This window comes from Salvelinus sp. IW2-2015, linkage group LG4q.1:29 (genome assembly GCF_002910315.2).
Source record: "Salvelinus sp. IW2-2015 linkage group LG4q.1:29, ASM291031v2, whole genome shotgun sequence".
Classification (NCBI taxonomy): domain Eukaryota; kingdom Metazoa; phylum Chordata; class Actinopteri; order Salmoniformes; family Salmonidae; genus Salvelinus; species Salvelinus sp. IW2-2015.
In genome coordinates this window covers 65,823,782-65,844,473 of record NC_036842.1, presented here as the reverse complement: position 1 = coordinate 65,844,473, position 20,692 = coordinate 65,823,782, and the positions used below count along the sequence as shown (strand labels likewise).

The window sequence follows — 20,692 nt, the reverse complement described above, 5'->3', positions numbered from 1 at the left end:
TGAAGGAAGACGAGATAGACTGAACTCCATCATAGACATGAAGTCCCTCTCCAAGGATGGGTCTGGATGTCATCTACTCTGGGGATGCAGGGAAGTAGGGATCTATATATCTCAGATATATTGTACATTAATAGCAAAGACACATGATAACTGTCTTCAAGACTCCTGAAGGCCCAGTCAAGGTGAGCACAGGCTGGGAACTGTGTGTTAGATGATGGCCCCCTTTTTGTTACTATTCATACTGTATCAGTATATAGCCTCACTTATTATTTTACTGCTGCTGTTAATTTTTTAGTTACTTTTATTTTTACTTAACACTTTTTTTTCTTAACTTCTTAAAGCATTGTTGGTTAAGGGCTTGTAAGTAGGCATTTCACTGCAAGGTCTACACCTGTTGTATTTGGCGCATGTGACAAATACATTTTATTTGATTTTTGATTTGATCAACAGAAAGTAATTCTGCTAAATATACAATTATACAGTCAGGTATGTTGAGATGTGTATCATTTATAATTCATAAGTAATAAGTCATCGCAACAAGTCATCTTTCTCATTCACTTTTTTATTCAAAATTTAAGAAAAAAAGAAAATACAAGAAATTCTCATAGATACACATTAAGAGAATGGCATGTCAAAAATACACCAGCTCAACTATACGCATGAAAAAAACAGGAGGCCTCAGATACAGAACTTGCAAGAAGACAGTCTAGCCAAGCTGTTTAACCAAATCTATTTGCCAATCATTGAAATGACACAGCGATTCAGATTTTGTGAAAGTAAAGAAAATAAAAAACAAGTAAAATATTCTCAGTAGATCAAGGCCCATTTTGAAGTTGTCAGAATGCCAAGCAGAACAACAGTGCCTGAAAAATTATACTGATAAACCTCAAGCTCATTATTGCGATTTGATTGCACTGATGCATCTCATATAAACCTGAAGTTTACATATAAAACATTCGGAAGAAAATACAATTAAATGAATATTAATGAGAATTGAAATGCAACCGTTTCAGTCAATTTGATCTCCATTTATCTCCATGCAAACTGGCAATGCAAAAAGCAACTATTTATCTACTGTAAACAACTCTTCTTAAAACTCTAGTCATGTTATTTACTCTCTGCCATGACTACCCGTAATCTACTGGACATGCCTGTACTATTTATGTCCATGTGTTTGGTTGAGTTATGGGTATAATAGGTCTGTAACCTTCTGGTAACTAAACAACTCTGGCAGCGTTCCATCAAAACAGATATTCACTTCACAACAGGACAACCCTTTAACCCATTTTGATAACTGAAAATAAGAAGAAATAAATGTCACAGATCTGTATCTTTTATCATTACAGACACCAACACTTGAAACACTAAATCTAATTGTGAAACACTCCCATCCATTATACTGTACTCAACAACAGAAGCACAAGGCTCTTGTTAAAACTAGAATCATTAGTTGCTACATACATTTTTGGACTTATGAATTATTGATATATACCCATTGATTCTTGAAGAATATAACTTATAAATACCTCAGGTGCTTAATTTCACTGTCATACCTGATCAGAACCCCAAATATAAGCTTTTTTTGCTCCAATGTTTGTAAACAACATAAATGTAAACAAACACTGTATACTGTAGCCTCAAAATATGGTTAAAATTTACATTTTGATATCATGGATGGTCAGTCCTTGCATCCATAGCCCTGTCTATATATTTGAGAGTGGTAACATTTCTCCAGGCCCATCTTTACCATTTTTACCAAAAAAAGAGTTGAGTTGACTATTTTGTTTTTGTTTCAACTAAGGATTCTAGCATTAATAAGGTGACCTAGATTCTTTCTTTAAAATCTGGTAGCATATATACAGTATAAAGCCATTTGTTTCTGGAAATGTGCCATTCATCCAACCAAGTCTTTTTTGCTGCACTCATTTCCCCCCCAATGGATTTCTTCCTCAAAAATAATAACTTCAGAATATACTGTAGAACACTTTAGCCTTCCGGGCTATGTTGAACTGTGAACCAAAAACCTTTCTCCATCCCACTACCGCAAAAATTAAATATTGTTCCGTAACTAGTATAAACTCTAATATGCCCTCAGCTCCACTTGTCTTTTGCTCTACAAAATTGGATCTTCCCCTTTCAATGACCCTTAATCTATTGAAAAATACATTTAATGAGAATTTGAGGTCTAAATCCAACGCTGCCATCTCAACCACACTTCCATTGATATTGGCACAGTCTTAGAGGATTTACACCCACGGATTGAGACAGTCTTTGAAGCAGTGTTATTATCAGCAGCAGTAGAATAGAGAAAGAGGGTGCAGTCTTATGAATAATCACAATGAGGATGATGATGAAGAAGATTACGATGAAGGGACAGTAGAAAAATCTGATAAATCTATTCCAAGCCAATTGGAATGGTTTCAAAAATCTTAACAGGATACAAAAAAAGATAACTGCATTATTTGAATGTGGGAGCTTTGTAGGTGTTATTTAGAAAAGTTAGTCATTAGGGGCAGGTGGATAAGATGGAGAGATTAGATGATGAAGGAGTACAGAGGAAACAACAGTGTCCTGTCTGACAGATGCATGAGGAGGTGGAGCAGCAGCAGATGGCTGTAGATGTTTTTATACAGTTAGTCTGCTTTGAGACATCCCTCCCAGGACAGAGTATGTGGTGTCCTAACCATATGCCTTCATATAACACAATTACTCCATATTGACCTAGTATATCTCTAATGCTGGTGATTTCTACACTCAACTGCTCCCAGCAACATAAATGACAAAGCTCTGTTTGTAGTTGTAGCACTAACTTTGAGGACTTGTGGGGCAGTTGAGTCTAGGAGTATATGAGTATGTTGTCTTCACTAGGAGGGTTTCAAAGAAATAAGTGCCGTCAATTTATACTTCAGGGGAAATCCTTACTTTACATCACCGTACATAGGATATTATCAATTAACATTTTTACATGAAGAAATGTTTAAGCTGAAACCAGAAGCCAGTGTTGGCAAACATTCTATAGGAGTTGTTTCAATGTCAGTAGTGGTTTAGATGTCCAGAATTCAGGCTAAAGCCAAACATCCTCTGATCTACCTGGTTTCCCAATATATATTACATTGCAAAATGTCTTAATGCAATGTTCCCATTTTTCTTTACCCACATGTTGCTTAACTGCAATGTATTGATTTGCTTTAAATTGACCTAAATTCATGATACAATAGAAAAAAAGAAGATACCATTCAGCTTCACCCTTCTTACCAGCTGTATGATCAGAAGATTTCTAGTTGTGAAATCATTTGCAGAGGAGTGGAGATGGGATGTCTGAGGTGGCTGTGTCGTGCTCTCTACCAATACATAGTGTACCTCATGTAGCCTTCGACAAATGCTTCCCATCACAATAGTAATTTAATGTTGTTCTAAGTTAGCATTATTAGGTAACCCGGTTAGCATGTTAGTGCTCGAACCATGAGGGTGGGAATAGAGCCATTTCCTGTGCAATACAGTACATGCCAGTCAACCTCTTTTATTAAATCAAAGCCATAATATAACCTGTACCACATACATTATATTCCTCATACTTTCAAACTACAAACATACTTTGTTTTCCATTTAAAATCTTTGGACCAGCACAACATTTTAAGAGGGCACGACAACACCTTTTCCCCCTCAGGAGACTGAAAAGATTTGGCATGGGTCCCCAGATCTTCAAAAAGTTCTACAGCTGCACCATCGAGAGCATCCTGACTGGTTGCATCACTGCCTGGTATGGCAACTGCTCGGCATCTGACCATAAGGCGCTACAGAGGGTAGTGCGTACGGCTCAGTACATCACCGGGTCCAAGCTTCCTGACATCCAGGACCTATATATTAGGCGGTGCCAGAGGAAGGCCCGAAAAATTGTCAAGGACTCCAGTCACCCAAGTCAGACTGTTCACCCAAGTCAGACACGGCAAGCGGTACCCTAGGACCAAAAGGCTTCTACCCCCAAGCCATAAGACTGCTGAACAATTAATAAAATGGCCACCCGGACTATTTATATTGCCCCCCCCCCCCCTCCCCGTTGGTTTTTACACTGCTGCTACTCGCTGTTTATTATCTATGCATAGTCACTTTACAAATTACCTCGACTAAACTGTACCCCCGCACATTGACTCGGTACCCCCTGTATATATCCTCGTTATTGTTATGTAATTTTCTTGTATTACTTTTTGATTAGATTTTTTTAAACTTTAGTTTATTTAGCAAATCTTTTCTTAACTCTATTTCTTGAACTGCATTGTTGGTTAAGGGCTTGTAAGTAAGCATTTTCACGGTAAGGTTGTATTCGGCACATGTGACAAATAAAATTTGATTTGACATGTAGTTGATACAGAACTTTTTAAGCATGGAACCAGATATAAAATTAGAGCCACCCTAGCGCAATCCCATCTCTACACCAACCGGGTTTGTGTGTGGTGTGTTTTGTTAATAATGTTATAACCTTATACAGACTAAAGAGAAAAGGTGAGACGTACTTTTCTTTTCATACACACTTAAAAAGAGTGAGGTAGATATATACTTGAAGGGAAGAAAAAAAAAGTCCCTCAGCCATGACACCAAAGAAAGTACATATCAAAAATCCAACTTTATAATGAATGAAGGGGCATTTATACAGTGATTTAAACTGATATCACAAAAGGAAAATAAATAAAAAAATAACAATCCTACAGAGAATAACTTCAAAGCTGGAAACTTTTTCAAAAGATGAGGAGAAATCCTTCAAAAACACTTTTCATACTGACACCCCCAGTAAGACCTATTCAATTCATGACATTGAAATGTGACCACTTCCCTGGACTTTAACCCATTCTTATTTGGTTTACAGGTGCCATGTTTAAGGAGACAAACAATAGAAACTGTTTTCACTTTGATCATAAGAGACTGAGTATGACAACACAAATTAAATGGATGATAAAGGAGAATAAGCAGTAATGCTGCACTTGAAATCTAAGACACAAAAAGAGAACTTTGATTATGGATGAGCTTTCTTTGAGAGGATGGCGAGTGGTTGGGATCATTAAGGCAAACAAGACAACCCAATTAGCCCTATCAATTGAGAGGCAGGAAAATGGATGGGTTAAAACACCAGATCCAGTAGAAAAAAGAAGATCCTGTGTAACTAATCCTGACTTCAAAAGGAGGCACTGGGGGAGGCAGGTATACTGCACATTTCAGTGTGGGGCTGGAGGGGAGAGGGCACTATTGGACTCGACAGAGAGGTGAAACAAGCAGAGGACAGTAATGAGAATGTATGGAGAAAGCAAAACATGTACTTCGACCTGAGATTAAGTTGCACCTAGGGGGCAATAACTAGGTACTAGACAACTGGTACAAAAAGGGTGCCAAACGTACACACTCGCACACGGAGCTACGGTGTCCATTCGAACTAATAATAATAATAATAATAATGATAATTATATAGAAATCTACAAAAAAGAATGCAACGAAAAACATGTTCATAAAAAATAAAAGGCAATGGACAATATGTTGTGATACAGACAACCTGTTCTGGGGTAAAGAAGAGAGAAAGGTCCTTTTTTTAAATATTGTTTTTGCTAGAAGTATGAAGCATAAGAAATGGACTGTAGTGGAGATCATAAAATAGTCAACCTGAAGGATTTCTTTATATATATATATAACATCCAAAAAAGTAAAAGAAAAAAATAGCAGCTTTATTCTGTACAGACATAGAAGAGAACATCTGAACCGTATAAAAGTTATAAAAGTGACAAACCAATGATGTGTGTGTGAAAATGATCCTAAGGTCTAACATACAACTGTAAGACCTTTATATAAATGTTTGAATTGTACAGAGAGACTAATGACTAGTCTAAAAAATACCTGCTGTGTACAATGCCTTTAGCAGACTTATGTATGCTCACAACGTTAAGTCCTTTAGTTCTCCTTGTATCAGAACTGATCCAATACCTTCCACTTCAGGTTTGTCTCTGTATGTGTTGTAATTTTGGCGCCAAGTCCTTTTTTGTTCAATGTCTCTGTTGGTGATGTTGGTGTTTTCATCTCTCAGATGACACATACAATAAAATAGGACTCCAAATAAGGGCTCTGATGTGAACCCGAAAAACCCCAGAAAAGAAAACAGGCAAATTCCTTTTACAATTTGATTGTAATTGTGAAGTAGAAAAAGAAAAGAAACAGCAATGTGGGAGTTTTAGGATGCTTGATTGTGTTTCTCTCCATGTCCAATCAAAGAGAGAAATGAAGAGCAGGAGGGATAAAATTGCTAACTTTGATTTGGCAAAACATATGGCAGATTTACAATAGCCCCTCTATCCTATCTACCCACTCCTGAAACATTCCCTCCTACCCCGGAATATTGACAGGAAAACCAATGAGCCTAGTCTAGAACACATCAATGTCTGAAATATGGGAGGAGAAGTATATTGATGGAAAGAAGTGTGGAAGAGGAGCTATATCTTACTGTCAAGAGAATCATGTGTTTGTATAGAAATACACAATCAGATATATACAACCTTCTCTCTGAAATCAACAAAAAGTGCTCTTCTGTCGGATCTGCTGGCAGATATGCTTAAAATAAGTTATTGTCTCTCACTTACAATACCTGTCAGTCAGGGAATATTAATAAGTCTGTATTTTTGTCTTTCTTTAAGGATTTAGAAAAAGTAACAAATACTCTACAAGAAGGAAACACCAGAGCTCCCCAGTGTTGTAGTTCGGTTTGAGCCACCATGCTCCAAATGCTTTAACAGGTTTCTGTACTGTTTCTCAGTCTCGGTATTCAATCATAAATCTTGTTAATATTTTTTAAGAAAAGACTCCTACTGCAGTAGAGTAGTATAATGTCTGTCAGTTACTCACTCATCCATCCCCCCATTAGAACTAAAGCGGAGGAGAAGTTTATGTTACCCTGTCTGAGAAGAGGAGGCGGAGAGGGGTGATCTGGCTGAGGGGAGAGGAGGGGGGCTAGGGATCAGCAGGCTGAAGACTGGGGCAGTGGCAGCGCCCGCTCGTTCTTGCGCCCCCCGTTCATGTGAGCGTAGTTCTGCGTGTCCTCAAAGTTGGGCCGTAGCACTACCACTGGCCCGTTGGCCGATACCTGTGCTGAATGCTTGTCCAAAGCCAGGCTTGGGGAGGCCGAGGCAGAGGCAGCAGGTGCTGAGGTGGAGGGGGAGCCAGGTCCCATCAGGGTACTAGAAGGGCCTTGTATTTGAGATAACTGCTGGGGAGGAGGGGGCGCTGAGCCCCGTGTTGCCCCCATAGGTCCCTGGGAGGGCTGAGGGACGGCAGTGGGGGGTCTGCTGGGTGCAGGGTCCAGTGGCACATTCTCCATGTTCTCCACCTCCATGTCCAGCTCCTCAGTGTCCGGGGGCTTGTTCTCCTTGCTGAAGAAGAAGCTCATCTCACTGAACGGAGGCTCCAGCTCCTCCTTGAGGCTGTTGATGATCTCCAGGAAGGAGGGACGCATCTTGGGGTTGTACTGCCAGCACATCCGCATCAGTTCAAACCTAAGGGCAACACACAGACAATCTCAATTATACATATATCATTACATCTTCTCACCAGAAGGTGGCAGAGTACACCAATATTATAGAGCCCATGAAAATGTTTCTGATACTCACTGAACCAAACAACATCCAGAGCTTTCTATACAAACAACCACTGCAAACTATACATAGTATCTCAGTTTGAATGTACCATCATAATATACTGTAGAATGTGTACAACTACACTATATGTCCAAAAGTATGTGGACACCTGCATCCCAAAGGTGTTCGATGGAGTTGAGGTCAAGGCTCTGTGCATGACAGTCAAGTTCTTCCACACCGATCTCGACAAACCATTTCTGTATGGACATCGCTTTGTGCATGGGGGCATTGTCATGCTGAAATAGGAACGGGACTTCGCCAAACCGTGGCCACATAGTTGGAAGCACAAAATTGTCTAGAATGTCATTGTATGCTGTAGCGTTAAGATTTCCCTTCACTGGAACTAAGGGGCCTAGCCCGAACCATGGAAAACAGCCCCACACCATTATTCCTCCTCCACCAAACGTTACTGTTGGCACTATGCATTCGGGCAGGTAACATTCTCCTGGCATCCGCCAAACAAAGATTTGTCCATCGGACTGCCAGATGGTGAAGAGTAATTCATCACTGCAGAGAAGGCATTTCCACTGCTTCAGAGACCAATGGCGGCAAACTTTACACCACTCCAGCAGACGCTTGGCATTGCGAATCATGATCTTAGGCTTGTGTGCGGCTGCTCGGCAATGGTAACCCATTTAATGAAGCTCCCGACGAACAGTTATTGTGCTGAAGTTGCTTCCAGAGGCAGTTTGGAACTTGGTCGTGAGTGTTGCAACTGAGGACAGACGATTTTTACGCTATATGTGCTTCAGGACTCGGCGGTACCGTTCTTTGAGCTTGTTGCCTACCACTTCGCAGCTGAGCCGTTGTTGCTCCTGGATGCTTCCACTTCACAATAACAGCACTTACAGTTGACCAGGGCAGCTCTAGCAGCGCAGAAATTTGATGAACTGACTTGTTGGAAAGGTGGCATCCTATGACGGTGCCACGATGAAAGTCACTGAGCTCTTCAGTAAGGCCATTCTACTGCCAATGTTTGTCGATGGAGATTACATGGCTGTGTGCTCGATCCTATACACCTGTCAGCAATGGGTGTGACTGAAATAGCCAAATCCACTAATTTGAAGGCATGTCCACATACGTTTGTATATATAGTGTAGACAGTAAATCATAAATGAACATGCTGTGGAAGGCCAGCGACAGAACACAGAAAACGTCAAAACAACATAATAAAAGGAGAATCATTACAGTTGGGTGCGGTGCTCCCCCACACACCACATCTTAAATTATACACAAACAAGCTAAGAATACCTTCTAAAGCCTCAGAATACCTTCATAAACACCTCAGTCATCTCCCTCTATCTCCCAGCAGCCACCTCTCTCTGTCTGATCTCACAACAGCCTGTACAGCTGGGTATTCTAGCCTCTCTGCACCAAAGCATTCTGGGTAGTTAAGCAGACGCTTAACTTCAAACTATGTTTTAACCAGCCATGGGTTGTTTTTCACCCTCTCAGTTAGYCTCTTAAAGTTGTCTTTCAGATGGCTAAACTAAACCCCGGCTCCAAGACCTCCCATGAAAATGGCTGTAATGCTTGGAGCTGAGCCCACGCTCCAGAGTAACCTGTCTGCTTGGCGTTGGCCTGCTGCAAATTCTTCCTGAGCCATCTGTCGCTGTGTGTAACACTCGTTGATGTGAATACACTGCAGTATATCCTCTCTGCTTGTCAGCACTCAGCTCCTCATCACACACAAACACATTCCAGGACCTTTTAGCAGATTTCACTCACATCATGATATGTAAACGTTGCATCGTTCACAACATTATAAATAACCAAAACAAAGCTGGCCAGAGTAGAGCTAGAGAGAGCAACCTATGCTATGCCAGACCATTAACGTAAACAGGAATCTTCAGCTGTAGACCATTAACATGTTCCCCAATATCACCACTCAAAAAAACATTTATTTTCATGCAGCTCCCTAACATTGGACCAAATGTGTAGTCATCCTTTACCATAGAACAGTAGTTCAGATATTTCAAAAATGTCTATCTAGTATAAATATTTCATTTTTCACTCATGCCCATAATAATTCAGCTTTGAGGGAAAGTAGCCCTTTGAAAATCAGAATTTCCTAACTAATTAAGGATATGATACACACGTGGTAAAACCTTTCAAATATGACTCATCCCTTTCTCTATTATGTTCTCCTCGTCTTCTCTGTCATTGATGTTGCCAATAATTTTTCTGATTACTTTATTGGCAAAGTAGGCAAACTTAGGTAGGAAATGCCAACAACGAAAAGTGAGCCATCATATTCATGCATAAAAAAAACATAAAGAAAGAAAAGCATTGCAAATTTGAATTTTGTAAAGTTAGTCGGGGTGAGGTGGAACAATTATTGTTATCGATCAATGATGACAAACCTCCTGGAAGCGACAACTTAGATGGAAAGCTACTGAGGATGGTAGCTGACTCTATAGCCACTCCTATCTGTCATATCTTTAATCTGAGCCTAGAGGAAAGTCTTTGTCCTCAGGCCTGGAGGGAAGCCAAAGTAATTCCGCTACCCAATAGTGCTAAAGCGGCCTTTACTGGTTCTAACAGCAGACCTATAAACTTGCTGCCAGCTCTTAGCAAACTGTTAGAAAAAATGATTTGACCAAATTCAATGCTTTTCTCTGTAAACAAATTAACAACAGACTTTCAGCATTCTTATAGAGAAGGGCACTCAACACGTACTGCACTAACACAAATGACTGATTCGTTTAAATTAATTGATAAGAAGAAGATTGTGGGAGCTGTACTGTTAGATTTCTGTGCAGCCTTTGATATTATTGACCATAACCTGTTGTTGAAAAAACGTATGAGGTATGGCTTTTCAACCTCTGCCATATCGTGGATTCAGAGCTATCTATCAAATATAACTAAAATGGTGTTCTTTAATGGAAGCTTCTCTAATGTCAAACATGTAAAGTGTGGTGTACCACAGGGCAGCTCTCTAGGCCCTCTACTCTTTCCTATTTTTACCAATGACCTTCCACTGGCATGATTTCAACTATATATGCATCAGCAACCACAGCTAATGAAGTCACTGAAACCCTTAAAGAGGGTTTTGGAATAGGTGGCCAGTAATAAACTTTTTCTGAACATCTAAAACTAAGAGCATTGTATTTGGTACAAATCATTCCCTACGTACTAGACCTCAGCTGAATCTGRTAATGAATGCTGTGGCTGTTGAACAAGTTGAGGAGACTAAATTACTTGGCGTTAATTTGCATTGTAAACTTTCATGGTCAAAACATATAGATTCAATGGTTGTAAAGATGGGGAGAGGTCTGTCCGTAATAAAGAGATGCTCTGCTTTTTTGAATCCACACTCCAAAAAGCAAGTCCTGCAGTCTCTAGTTTTGTCTTATCTTGATTATTGTCCATTCATTTGGTTGAGTGCTGCAAGGAAAGACCTATTTAAGCTGCACCTGGCCCAGAACAGAGCAGTACGTCTTTCTCTTCATTGTAACCAGAGGGCCGATATAAATACTATGCATGCCAGTCTCTCTTGGTAAAGAGTTGAGGAGAGACTGACTGCATCACTTCTTTTTATAAGAAACAATGTGTTGAAATGTCACGTTCCTGACCTTGTTTTCCTTTTGTATAGTTGTGTTTAGTGGGTCAGGACGTGAGCTGGGTGGGCAGTCTGTGTTGTTTGTTCTATGTTAAGTGTCATTGTTAATTGACCTTGTATGGTTCTCAATCAGAGGCAGGTGTTTGACGTTTCCTCTGATTGAGAACCATATATAGGTAGGTTGTTTACTGAGGTATTAGATAATATTTATCTACACTGCAAACACATGTGCTATTGTCTCCTGTGTCTGTATGTTCGTACCACACGGGACTGTATCGTTTGTTTGTAGTCTATACCTGTTCGTGCGTTCTTCGTTATATGTAAGTTCTCAAGTCCAGGTCTGTCTACATCGTTTATTTGTTTTGTATTTCTCTAGTGTTATTCGTGTTTCGTCATTTTCATTTAATAAATTATGTCTACCTTCAACGCTGCGCTTTGGTCCAATCCCTACTCCTCCTCTTCAGACGAAGAGGAGGAGAACGACCGTTACATGAAACTCCCCAATTGTTTGCATAGTCAACTTATACACAGCTCTGACACACACACACTTACCCCACCAGACATGCCACCAGGGGTCTTTTCACAGTCCCCAAATCCAGAACAAATTCATGAAAGCGTACAGTATTATATATAGAGCCATTACTGCATAGAACTTCATTCTATCTCATGGAAGTGAACAGCAAACCTGGTTTAAAAAAACAGATAAAGCAACACCTCACGGCACAGCGCCTCTCCCCTATTTGACCTAGATAGTTTGTGTGTGTGTATTGATATGTAGGCTACGTGTGCCTTTTCTATAAAAAATTTTTTTTAATGTATTGATGTAGTTCTGTCCTTGAGCTGTTCTTGTCTATTAATGTTCTGTATTATGTCATGTTTCATGTTTTGTGTGGACCCCAGGAAGAGTAGCTGCTGCTTTTGCAACAGCTAATGGGGATCCTAATAAAATACCAAATACCCCTCTCTCCCCAGACTCTGATTACAGCAATGTTCACCTCTGCAACCCTACTGGCTCTACAGGCCTCTATAATGTAACTCTTCACTAACTCACTACAGTAGTAATGAGCAGCAGCTTTTCCCATATAAACCATCCCCCTAACCCTCACCCTCCCGCCCCTGTGTAACACAACCCACACGCTCCTGCAATCAGGACACCACTGTGAGGCTGCCATAGAAACCTGAGTTTTGTGTCTGCATAACACTCGCCCCTCTCTCACCTCTCTGTAAGGTGAGGTCAGCCATGGAGAGTGGAGGAAAAAAGGGAATGCCTTCACATTGAGATCAGAGGCAGAGAGGAGAAATGCATATACGCAGAAGAGCCACCTGACAGCTAAGGAGGCTGTTCTCTCCCACTTTCCAGACAGACATTTCTTAATGAGTCTAGAAATTCAGGCTCTGTCTGTATGTCTCTCTCTCTCGCTCTCTCGCTCTCTCTATTACAGGATAGGGCTGATGAGCAGACACTGATCTGTTGCCTCGTACCCTCACTAATGGGGAATGAGGGAAATATTTCACACACAGGCCGTGGCATCCCTTCTATGGGCCTCGGCTTACTGCTGAGGCGGGAGATCCTGTCCCGCCAGCTGAGCATGGGGGCCATGATGTCACTGAGCTCCATTTAAACCGTGACGTAAATGTCACCAGTCAGGCCTTCGCTTAGCTCCCCACTGGCATACAGATCTCATGATATAGTATGCACATTTGGCCCCTCACCTCTAAAGAGAAGCAGCAGAGGCAATATTCGCAAGAGGTAAATCTTTAGATTTAGCTAGGAAACAATGACAGTGAGCTGGTACTAAAGGACAATAATATCTGAAAATGCACCTAAAGAATAAGCATAACAGTGGAACAGGAAATAGGAAAAACATAACATCTTGAAGGAGTGGCTAATAATGTCATTGAGAAATTATCCTACCCCTGACCCAGCCCAAGAGTGAGATTGACATTGAGAGAAAGAGCATGGGACTCACAGCATGTCAGGGCAGTTGTCAGGCTTGTCCAGGAGTCCTCCTTCCATGACGAAACGCAGCACCTGCTCGTTGGACATGCCCTGGTACGGCTGCTCAGACAAGGTGGCAATCTCCCACAACACCACCCCAAACGACCTGCAGGGGACGACCGAGAGGATACAGGCTTATTAGACAACACATCAGCTGCTGCATAACTGTGGTAGAACCATGCAGGGTAATACAGGCTAAAACATCCATACACAGGGCCCAGCAGGGCATGTAACTAGTCTCTGGAAGCTCTTTACAATGATGGCGCTGCATAGTACAAGGTTGAGTAAGAATGCTCCCTCACAGTATAAAGCAGATGGTGCAAAGAACAGAAGAAAAGTTTATTCATAAATTCATGTTCCATATATTAATCAAAAAAGGACATAGACTGCATTATGTCTGCCATATGTAAATGTTTGTGTCATCTTGCCTTATCCATGTGTTGTTCATTAATAACATGAGACAGTATACTACCCAGAGACCACTAAGGAACTGCAACAGAAAACCAAAACCTAAGCTTGACACAAGAAAACAAAGAGTGCATCGTTGCCAATTATTATTTGTTAGCTCTCCAAGGCCACTGGCTAGAGATCTAAGACGGCTCTCAACACTCTTTAAAAAAAGCCTATTACAACACTGACTTGTATCTAATTGGCTGAAACAGGAGAGTGTTGAAAGACAAAACCACATTAAGAGACTTTTTTAGATAAAGACACCTACTGGTAAATCTCATAAGAGCCCAGAATGGGTTCCCACAATGATCCTTTTCATCTGCCTGACTTCAAAGAGGAAGATAGGGAGTGGGATGTGGAGGTGGGTTTCTGTTGGCACTCTAACCCATAATTTGAAAACATCTGGAGGAGTTTAAGTGTGCTTGTAGGGACAGACCCGTGGGACACTTTCGATTGGGAAACAAAAACTAAGGAGCTAGTAAACAGCTATATTTCTCTAATGCAGCCCATTCCAGACAGAGAACTGGGCGGAGCCTTGATCTGCTGTTCTAAACTCACTCCATGGTCCTGAAAGCACAAAGGTACATGACTAAACAATAACTATTTTTCACTGCCAAGACTTACTGTATCTACTAACTATAATGGCATCCAGATAACCTCCAAACTTCCTTCCCACTGAGCACACCCTGGTTGAATCAATGTTGTTTCCACGTCGTTTCAATGGAATTACGTTGAACCAACACAGATTAGACGTTGAATTGACGTCTGTTCCCAGTGTGTTAGGACATGGGCTGTGTGTGTGTGAAGTGATCTGCCGTTTTTTCCCAAGCTAGGGCATGCAATTTTCTAGAACACATACAGAGTACACTTGTTGTTCTGCGCAGGCCTCCTAACTCTGCGTGTGTATGAGTCAGGGAGGACAGCGGGGAGCTCGTACCAGACATCAGAATTTGTGGTGAACACGCCATCTTTCAGCGACTCTGGGGACATCCAGCGGACCGGCAGAAGGCCCTTTCCTCCTTTCCGATAGTAATCCGTCTCGTAGATGTCTCGCGTCATGCCAAAGTCTGAGAAGAAGAGGAGAAGAGAGGTTTAAATGGCCACTAAATATCCCACTAATGTGAAAAGAGGAGGCACATGAGGCCTTATCCATCACCTCACCTCTCCTTCTCTTCTGTCCATTTAGATTTACGAGCTATTCCTCCCACTCAAGCACTCAGTGATCTCAAAATACTTACTTTGGAGTACAGCAGAGGGAGTTTAGCGTTAAACTTACAGCGGGGATTATGAGTACCACTGTATTTTGAGGCACTCACCTCCGATCTTGACGGTGAAGTCCTCCGCCACCATGCAGTTCCTGGCAGCCAGGTCTCTGTGGACAAACTTGTTGGCGTTGAGGTATGCCATGCCGTCCGCAATCTCTCCTGCCATCTGGATCATCTTCTTCAGCGGGGGCAGAACCTGGCTGGACGTGTTCTGTGGCAGAGAGGCACAGACCTGAGCACAAGCAGGCCATTCAGTTTCTCCCTCCAACCTCCCTCTCCCTGTCTGCAGCACTGAACCATGGCCTGGCCTGGAGTCCAGGGCACACCACACAATGGGAGAGACCAACTGAAAGAGGTGTGGATATATCTCCCCCTCCATGTCTTTCGTGTGTGTGTGTGTGTGTGTGTGTGTGTGTGTTGAACTATTTTGTGGACTGGAAGTCCCCACAACGATAGTAAACAAACAAAAAATTGACCAACTGGGGACATTTTGTTAGTCCCCACAAGGTCAAATGGTATTTCTAGGGGGTTTGGGGTTAAGGTTAGAGTTAGAATTACGTTAAGGGTTAGGGTTAGGAGCGAGGGTTAGTTTTAGGGTCAGGATTATGAGCTAAGGTTAGGTTTAGGGTTAAAGTTAGGTTTTTGGGTTAAGGTTAGGGTAAGAGTACAGGTTAGGGTTGGGGTTAGGGAAAATAAGATTTTGAATGGAACTGAATTGTGTTTCCCCACAAGGTTAGGTATATAAGACTGTGTGTGCGTGAGTACGTGTGTCATATTAATGCACTGACACAATGGCCGTGTCCAAAAACCTGTACTTACATTGTAAATTGTAGGCAATCTGGGAATGCGAAAATATGTTTTATAGTGTCACGCCCTGACCTTAGAGATCCTTTTTATGTCTCTATTTTGGTTGGTTAGGGCGTGAGTTGGGGTGGGCATTCTATGTTTTGTTCTATGTTGTCCTTTTCTATGTGTTTGGCCTGGTATGGTTCCCAATCAAAGGCAGCTGTCAATCGTTGTCTCTGATTGAGAACCATACTTAGGTAGCCTGTTCCCACCTGTGTTTGTGGGTAGTTGTTTCCTGTTTTGTGTTTTTTCACCTTACAGGACTGTTTCGTGTCGTTCACTCTCTTTGTTGTTTTTTGTCATTCAGTGTTCAGTTTATTTAATTAAATTACTATGGTCCAATGATTCCTATTCCTTATCATCAGACGAAGAGGAGAGTCGTTACATATAGTACATGAAATTTTGAAAAATAAGTATGCTTTAAATGCCAGGATGTCAAACTCATTTGGGCTTTTCATTTAGAATAATTCGCTGCACATTATACAGGTAGAGAGTCGTATTTTCAGATCCACGTGTGTTTGACAGCAGCTGATAATCAGCTAATAGTGACATAAGGTGAGACGCTCTACCAAAATGGACGAATGGCAATCAACGCAATTGCGCATTAGATAACGCATTCTCAGTATGAGTGAGTCTAGTATGCTGATATTTGTTGCTTAAATTTTTACACAACAGTATGTTCTAAATAGAATGTAGTATGAATAGTACACACAGTATGCCGTTTTGGTAAGTAGTAGGCAAGACAGATTCAGGACAAGGCCACAGACTTGAGTTCTGTGAGAGACTATGTGAGAAAGAGCAAGAGGGGTAATGTACGTACCTCTTTCCGGAGTGATCGCAGGTGGCTCTTCAGGTCTCCACGGGTCATCAGCTCCATTATCACCAAGGTGGGCTGGCCCTGAGAGACCACGCCCAGCAGACGCACCTACACCAATTAGAACACAGAACAGATATGGCATCAGAGGAAATTAGTACAAACAATTCTCATTGATGTAGTATTTCTTATGAAGCTTTTGGGCAATAAACATTATCTCTGTGCTATTATTGGGCAAGAAACATTATTTCTAAGTGTTATTAATCGAACTAACTGAAGTGATGTGGAATGTTCTTGCTTTTGAAACTACTCTGGCTCCTCTTAACTAAAGCTACTGAGGAGCTTTGAAGAAAGCAAGAAAAAAAACTCCTCTTTGCCTCTAAATTATTCAAATTGAGCTTAATAATTAAATGTTTGACTTTTAAACATCCAGACATGCTAAAAGATTGTAACATAGTCTTTCCAGGGGGGAAATCCTTAACACTTCCGTTTAGCTGAATTAATGAGGATTTGGCTGTGATAGAGCTTAGAGGTCTCAGATCACACAGTTACAGCTGGCCTCAGGTTATACTGGAATTATACTGCATCTCCTTGGGTAATGTACCCTGGCTTTGACCTCTGACCTCAACAGCCAGCTAGGTGTCTCTGACCCTATGCATCAGAAGGGGTGACTTATAACTCCCAAGCTGATGGATCTCTTTCTTTTGTTTCTAACTTTTAACCTTTGAAATTGAGGCAATACCTTATCATTTAAAAGCGAATGTTTCTGAGCCAATATCCCTGATGTTAACTGGTGTTTTGGACTCTCTCACCACGTGGTGACAGTTGAACTCCTTCATGACAGAGGCCTCATTGAGGAACTCGATCCTCTCCCTCATGCTGGCTGACTCGTTGACTGTCTTGATGGCCACGCGGGTCTCAGGCTCGTCCTTAACCACGCCCTTAGCCAGGCCCTCATACACCATGCCGAAGGAACCCTGGCCCAACTCCTTGTGCATGGTGATTTTCTCCCTGGCCACCTCCCACTCGTCTGGAACATACACTGAACACAGGAGGAGAGGACAGTCAGAGACAGCCATCATCTAAGGAGACATTGACACGATCTCATCATTAAAATGACAGTAGGTCTTCAGAGGGTTCTTACTCTCAGCAGCACTGAAGTACTCAGGGTTAACAGAAGCATAGAGAACACCATTCCCCAGCCTGTCACTGTTCCTGTGGACACAAACACATCTGTGTGAGCCAGGGGAGGCAGATTTGGCAACAGATAAATGGGGTTGTTCATTCAGCAGAAAAGCCTACGATCTTATGAACTGACTATGGCAGGAAATTATCACAATAGCACTATTATACCATTAAACGGATTAAGATTGCATTAGTCAAATGTTTTATTATTTGTTCTAGTGATCATTCAGCTTCTCTTACCTCTTTTTGTTGATAAAGAAGAGTACAGTGATGAGGCTGGCGATGAGAATTATCACGATGATGGGGATGATGATGACCAGATAGAATGCGTTGTCATAGTCCCCTGCAACCAGATGAAAACAGAACAACTATTCAAATCTGACCAGTGAGAAAAGGAAGATGTTCACATCAAAATAATTTCTGGCCATGAAAATCATCTATATAAAACGTCCTTTGAAGAGGGTAATTTATGTGGAAATGCTTGTGTTCTCCATACGTTTGGGTGGGGGCACGTAGAAGGACACTGGCTCAGTCCAGGACCCGTTTCCTGCCAGGGAGGTGGCACGCACGCGGGCAGAGTAGTTCCCATAGCCCAGGTTGGTCAGACGAGTTCCTTTGTGAACACGGTAGTGCTGGCGTGACACACACTCGTGTTTCTCAGGCTGGAAGAAAACACACACACAGACAGTGTCAACCTGAGGGTTGAGGCCCTGCAGAGCTCCCACAGGCCTCTGGTCCATGAAGACTCACCTCGGTGCCCTGGCGGAACTTGATCTCATACATCAGGATGAGGCCATTGGGGTTGACAGGCTCCGGCCACCTCAGCAGCACCGACCCCTCCACCTTCTCATCCCTCTCCTGGATCACGCTGCCTGGCATGTCATCCGCTTTGTCTGATGGACAGAGACAGACACTGGATATCAGATGGCTTCCTACTCATTAGCCATGTCCAAAAAGGCATAGTGAGTCTAGAACAATAATCTATGCAGATGGCAGCTGTTGTTGAAGCCTTTTTCTAGCGACTGTGTGTGACTGCCTCACCTGCAGGTTTGGTCCTGGAGAAGACGAAGGCCCCAGCACTGCAGCGACGGACCTCCTGGTTGCATGCATGGATGTCGATGCGGTACACAGTGAAGGGCTGCAGGTTGGGGATCTCGATAAACTCTGTCTTGCTCCGGTCCTCCATGAAGGGGAACTCCCTCTCAGGGGGCTCTCCTTCTGTCCTATTACCCTCCAGGCCTGTGGTGTTGCCACCCCGTGCCAGGGTGCTGTTAGCCACCCCAAATAGATCCCTACGTCGCCGGTCTGGGGGTCTGAGGAACAAAGGGGGTCCAAACAAATGTGAGAGAGACCCACTGACTGACTGCAGCACAAAAGGCACAAACGTGGCAAAGAAAGACAAAGGATAAAAGACAGAGGTTGAGGAGGAGGAGGAGGAGGAGGAAGAGGAGGAGGAGGAGGAGGAGGAGAGCAGATGTGTGGGCTTTCAGCTTCTCTGGAAGGGAGCAGAGGCACAGTTAAAGAGGAGAAAGGGGAATACGAAGTCAGCCAACCATGCAGTAATATACTCTGGAACACCGGTTACAGACAGCACACTAGGGCTGGGAATTKCCAGGGACCTCACGATATGATATTATCACGATACTTAGGTGCCGATGCGATTGTATTGCAATTCTCACAATTCCCAGGATTCTATATGTATTGTGATTCGATACTGTGATTATATTGCGGTTCGATGTTCCAAACATATTGCTTACCATGTCTGTTGCAGAGGGACAAGAAAGAGCCATGAGCAAACATGTGTTTATCAGTCATGGAAATAAAAGTGCTGTAAACATATTGGCTCACCATTTACAGTGGGAGGAACAAGTATTTGATACACTGCCGATTTTGCAGGTTTTCCTACTTACAAAGCATGTAGAGGTCTGTCATTTTTATCATAGGTACACTTCAACTGTGAGAGGCGGAAACTAAATTGGCGCCAATATTAGAAAAGGGAGAGAAGTTCAAGATGAACGGTCAATCACCTCGCGTCTGGGCTCCATGCAAGATCTCACCTCGTGGGGCATCAATGATCATGAGAGGTGAGGATCAGCCGAACTACACGGCAGGAACCTGGTCAAATGACTGATGAGAGAGCTTGGGCCACATCTCAAAAGACATTAGTACACACTACGCGCGTCATGGATAAGATCCTGGCAGCGCACGCACGGTCCCCCTGCCAAAGCAGCGCAGTCCAGGCCCGTCTGAAGTTTGCAGTATGACATCTGGATGATCCAAGGAAATGGGAGAAGGGCATGGTTGGTCTGATGAGAAAAAAATAATAGCTTTTGGTCTAAACCACTCACCGTGTTTGAGGAAGAAGAAGGATGAGTACAACCCCAAGCACCATCCCAACGTGAGCATGGGAGGTGAAACTTTGGGATGCTTTCTGCAAAGGGGCAGGACACTGCACCGTTTGAGGGGAGGAGTGATGGGGCCATGTAATCGTGAGATCTTGGCAACAAACCTCATTCCCTTCAGTAAGAGCATGAAGATTGGGTCTTCCAGCATGACAACGACCCCAAACACACAGCAAGGGCACTAAGGATGGCTCCGTAGAAGCATCTCAAGGTCCTGGATGCCGAGCCAGTCTCCAGACTGAAACCCAATAGAAAATCTTTGAGTGGAGCTGAAAGTCCGTATTGCCACGAGCGACAGCCCGAAACCTGAAGGATCTGGAAATTGTATGGAGAGTGGGCAAAATCCCGTGTGCAGTGTGTGCAAACCTGGTTCAAGAATACAGGAAAACGTATGATCTCTGTAATGGCAAACAAAGGTTTCTGTACCAAATATTAAGTTTGTTTTCTATGTTCAAATAACTTATGTCTGGCAAATAAAATGCAATTAATTACTTATTAAATATCA

General features: G+C 42.4%; 1 protein-coding gene across 1 annotated transcript in view; it reads right to left on the bottom strand.

The window, feature by feature from the left end:
- Nucleotides 1–541: 541 nt before the first annotated feature.
- LOC111962390 (insulin-like growth factor 1 receptor) overlaps nt 542–20,692 on the bottom strand; it is a 41,035-nt gene continuing 20,884 nt past the window's right edge. The window contains exons 8-18 of the mRNA XM_023985452.2: nt 18,827–19,098; nt 18,536–18,678; nt 18,282–18,447; nt 18,026–18,128; nt 17,745–17,815; nt 17,413–17,642; nt 16,607–16,711; nt 14,992–15,151; nt 14,613–14,742; nt 13,197–13,331; nt 542–7,523 (exon numbers count right to left, since the gene is read on the bottom strand). Coding sequence (XP_023841220.2) covers nt 6,989–7,523; nt 13,197–13,331; nt 14,613–14,742; nt 14,992–15,151; nt 16,607–16,711; nt 17,413–17,642; nt 17,745–17,815; nt 18,026–18,128; nt 18,282–18,447; nt 18,536–18,678; nt 18,827–19,098 — 2,050 coding nt within the window. The 3' untranslated portion in view covers nt 542–6,988. The remainder of the gene's footprint in view (nt 7,524–13,196; nt 13,332–14,612; nt 14,743–14,991; nt 15,152–16,606; nt 16,712–17,412; nt 17,643–17,744; nt 17,816–18,025; nt 18,129–18,281; nt 18,448–18,535; nt 18,679–18,826; nt 19,099–20,692) is intronic.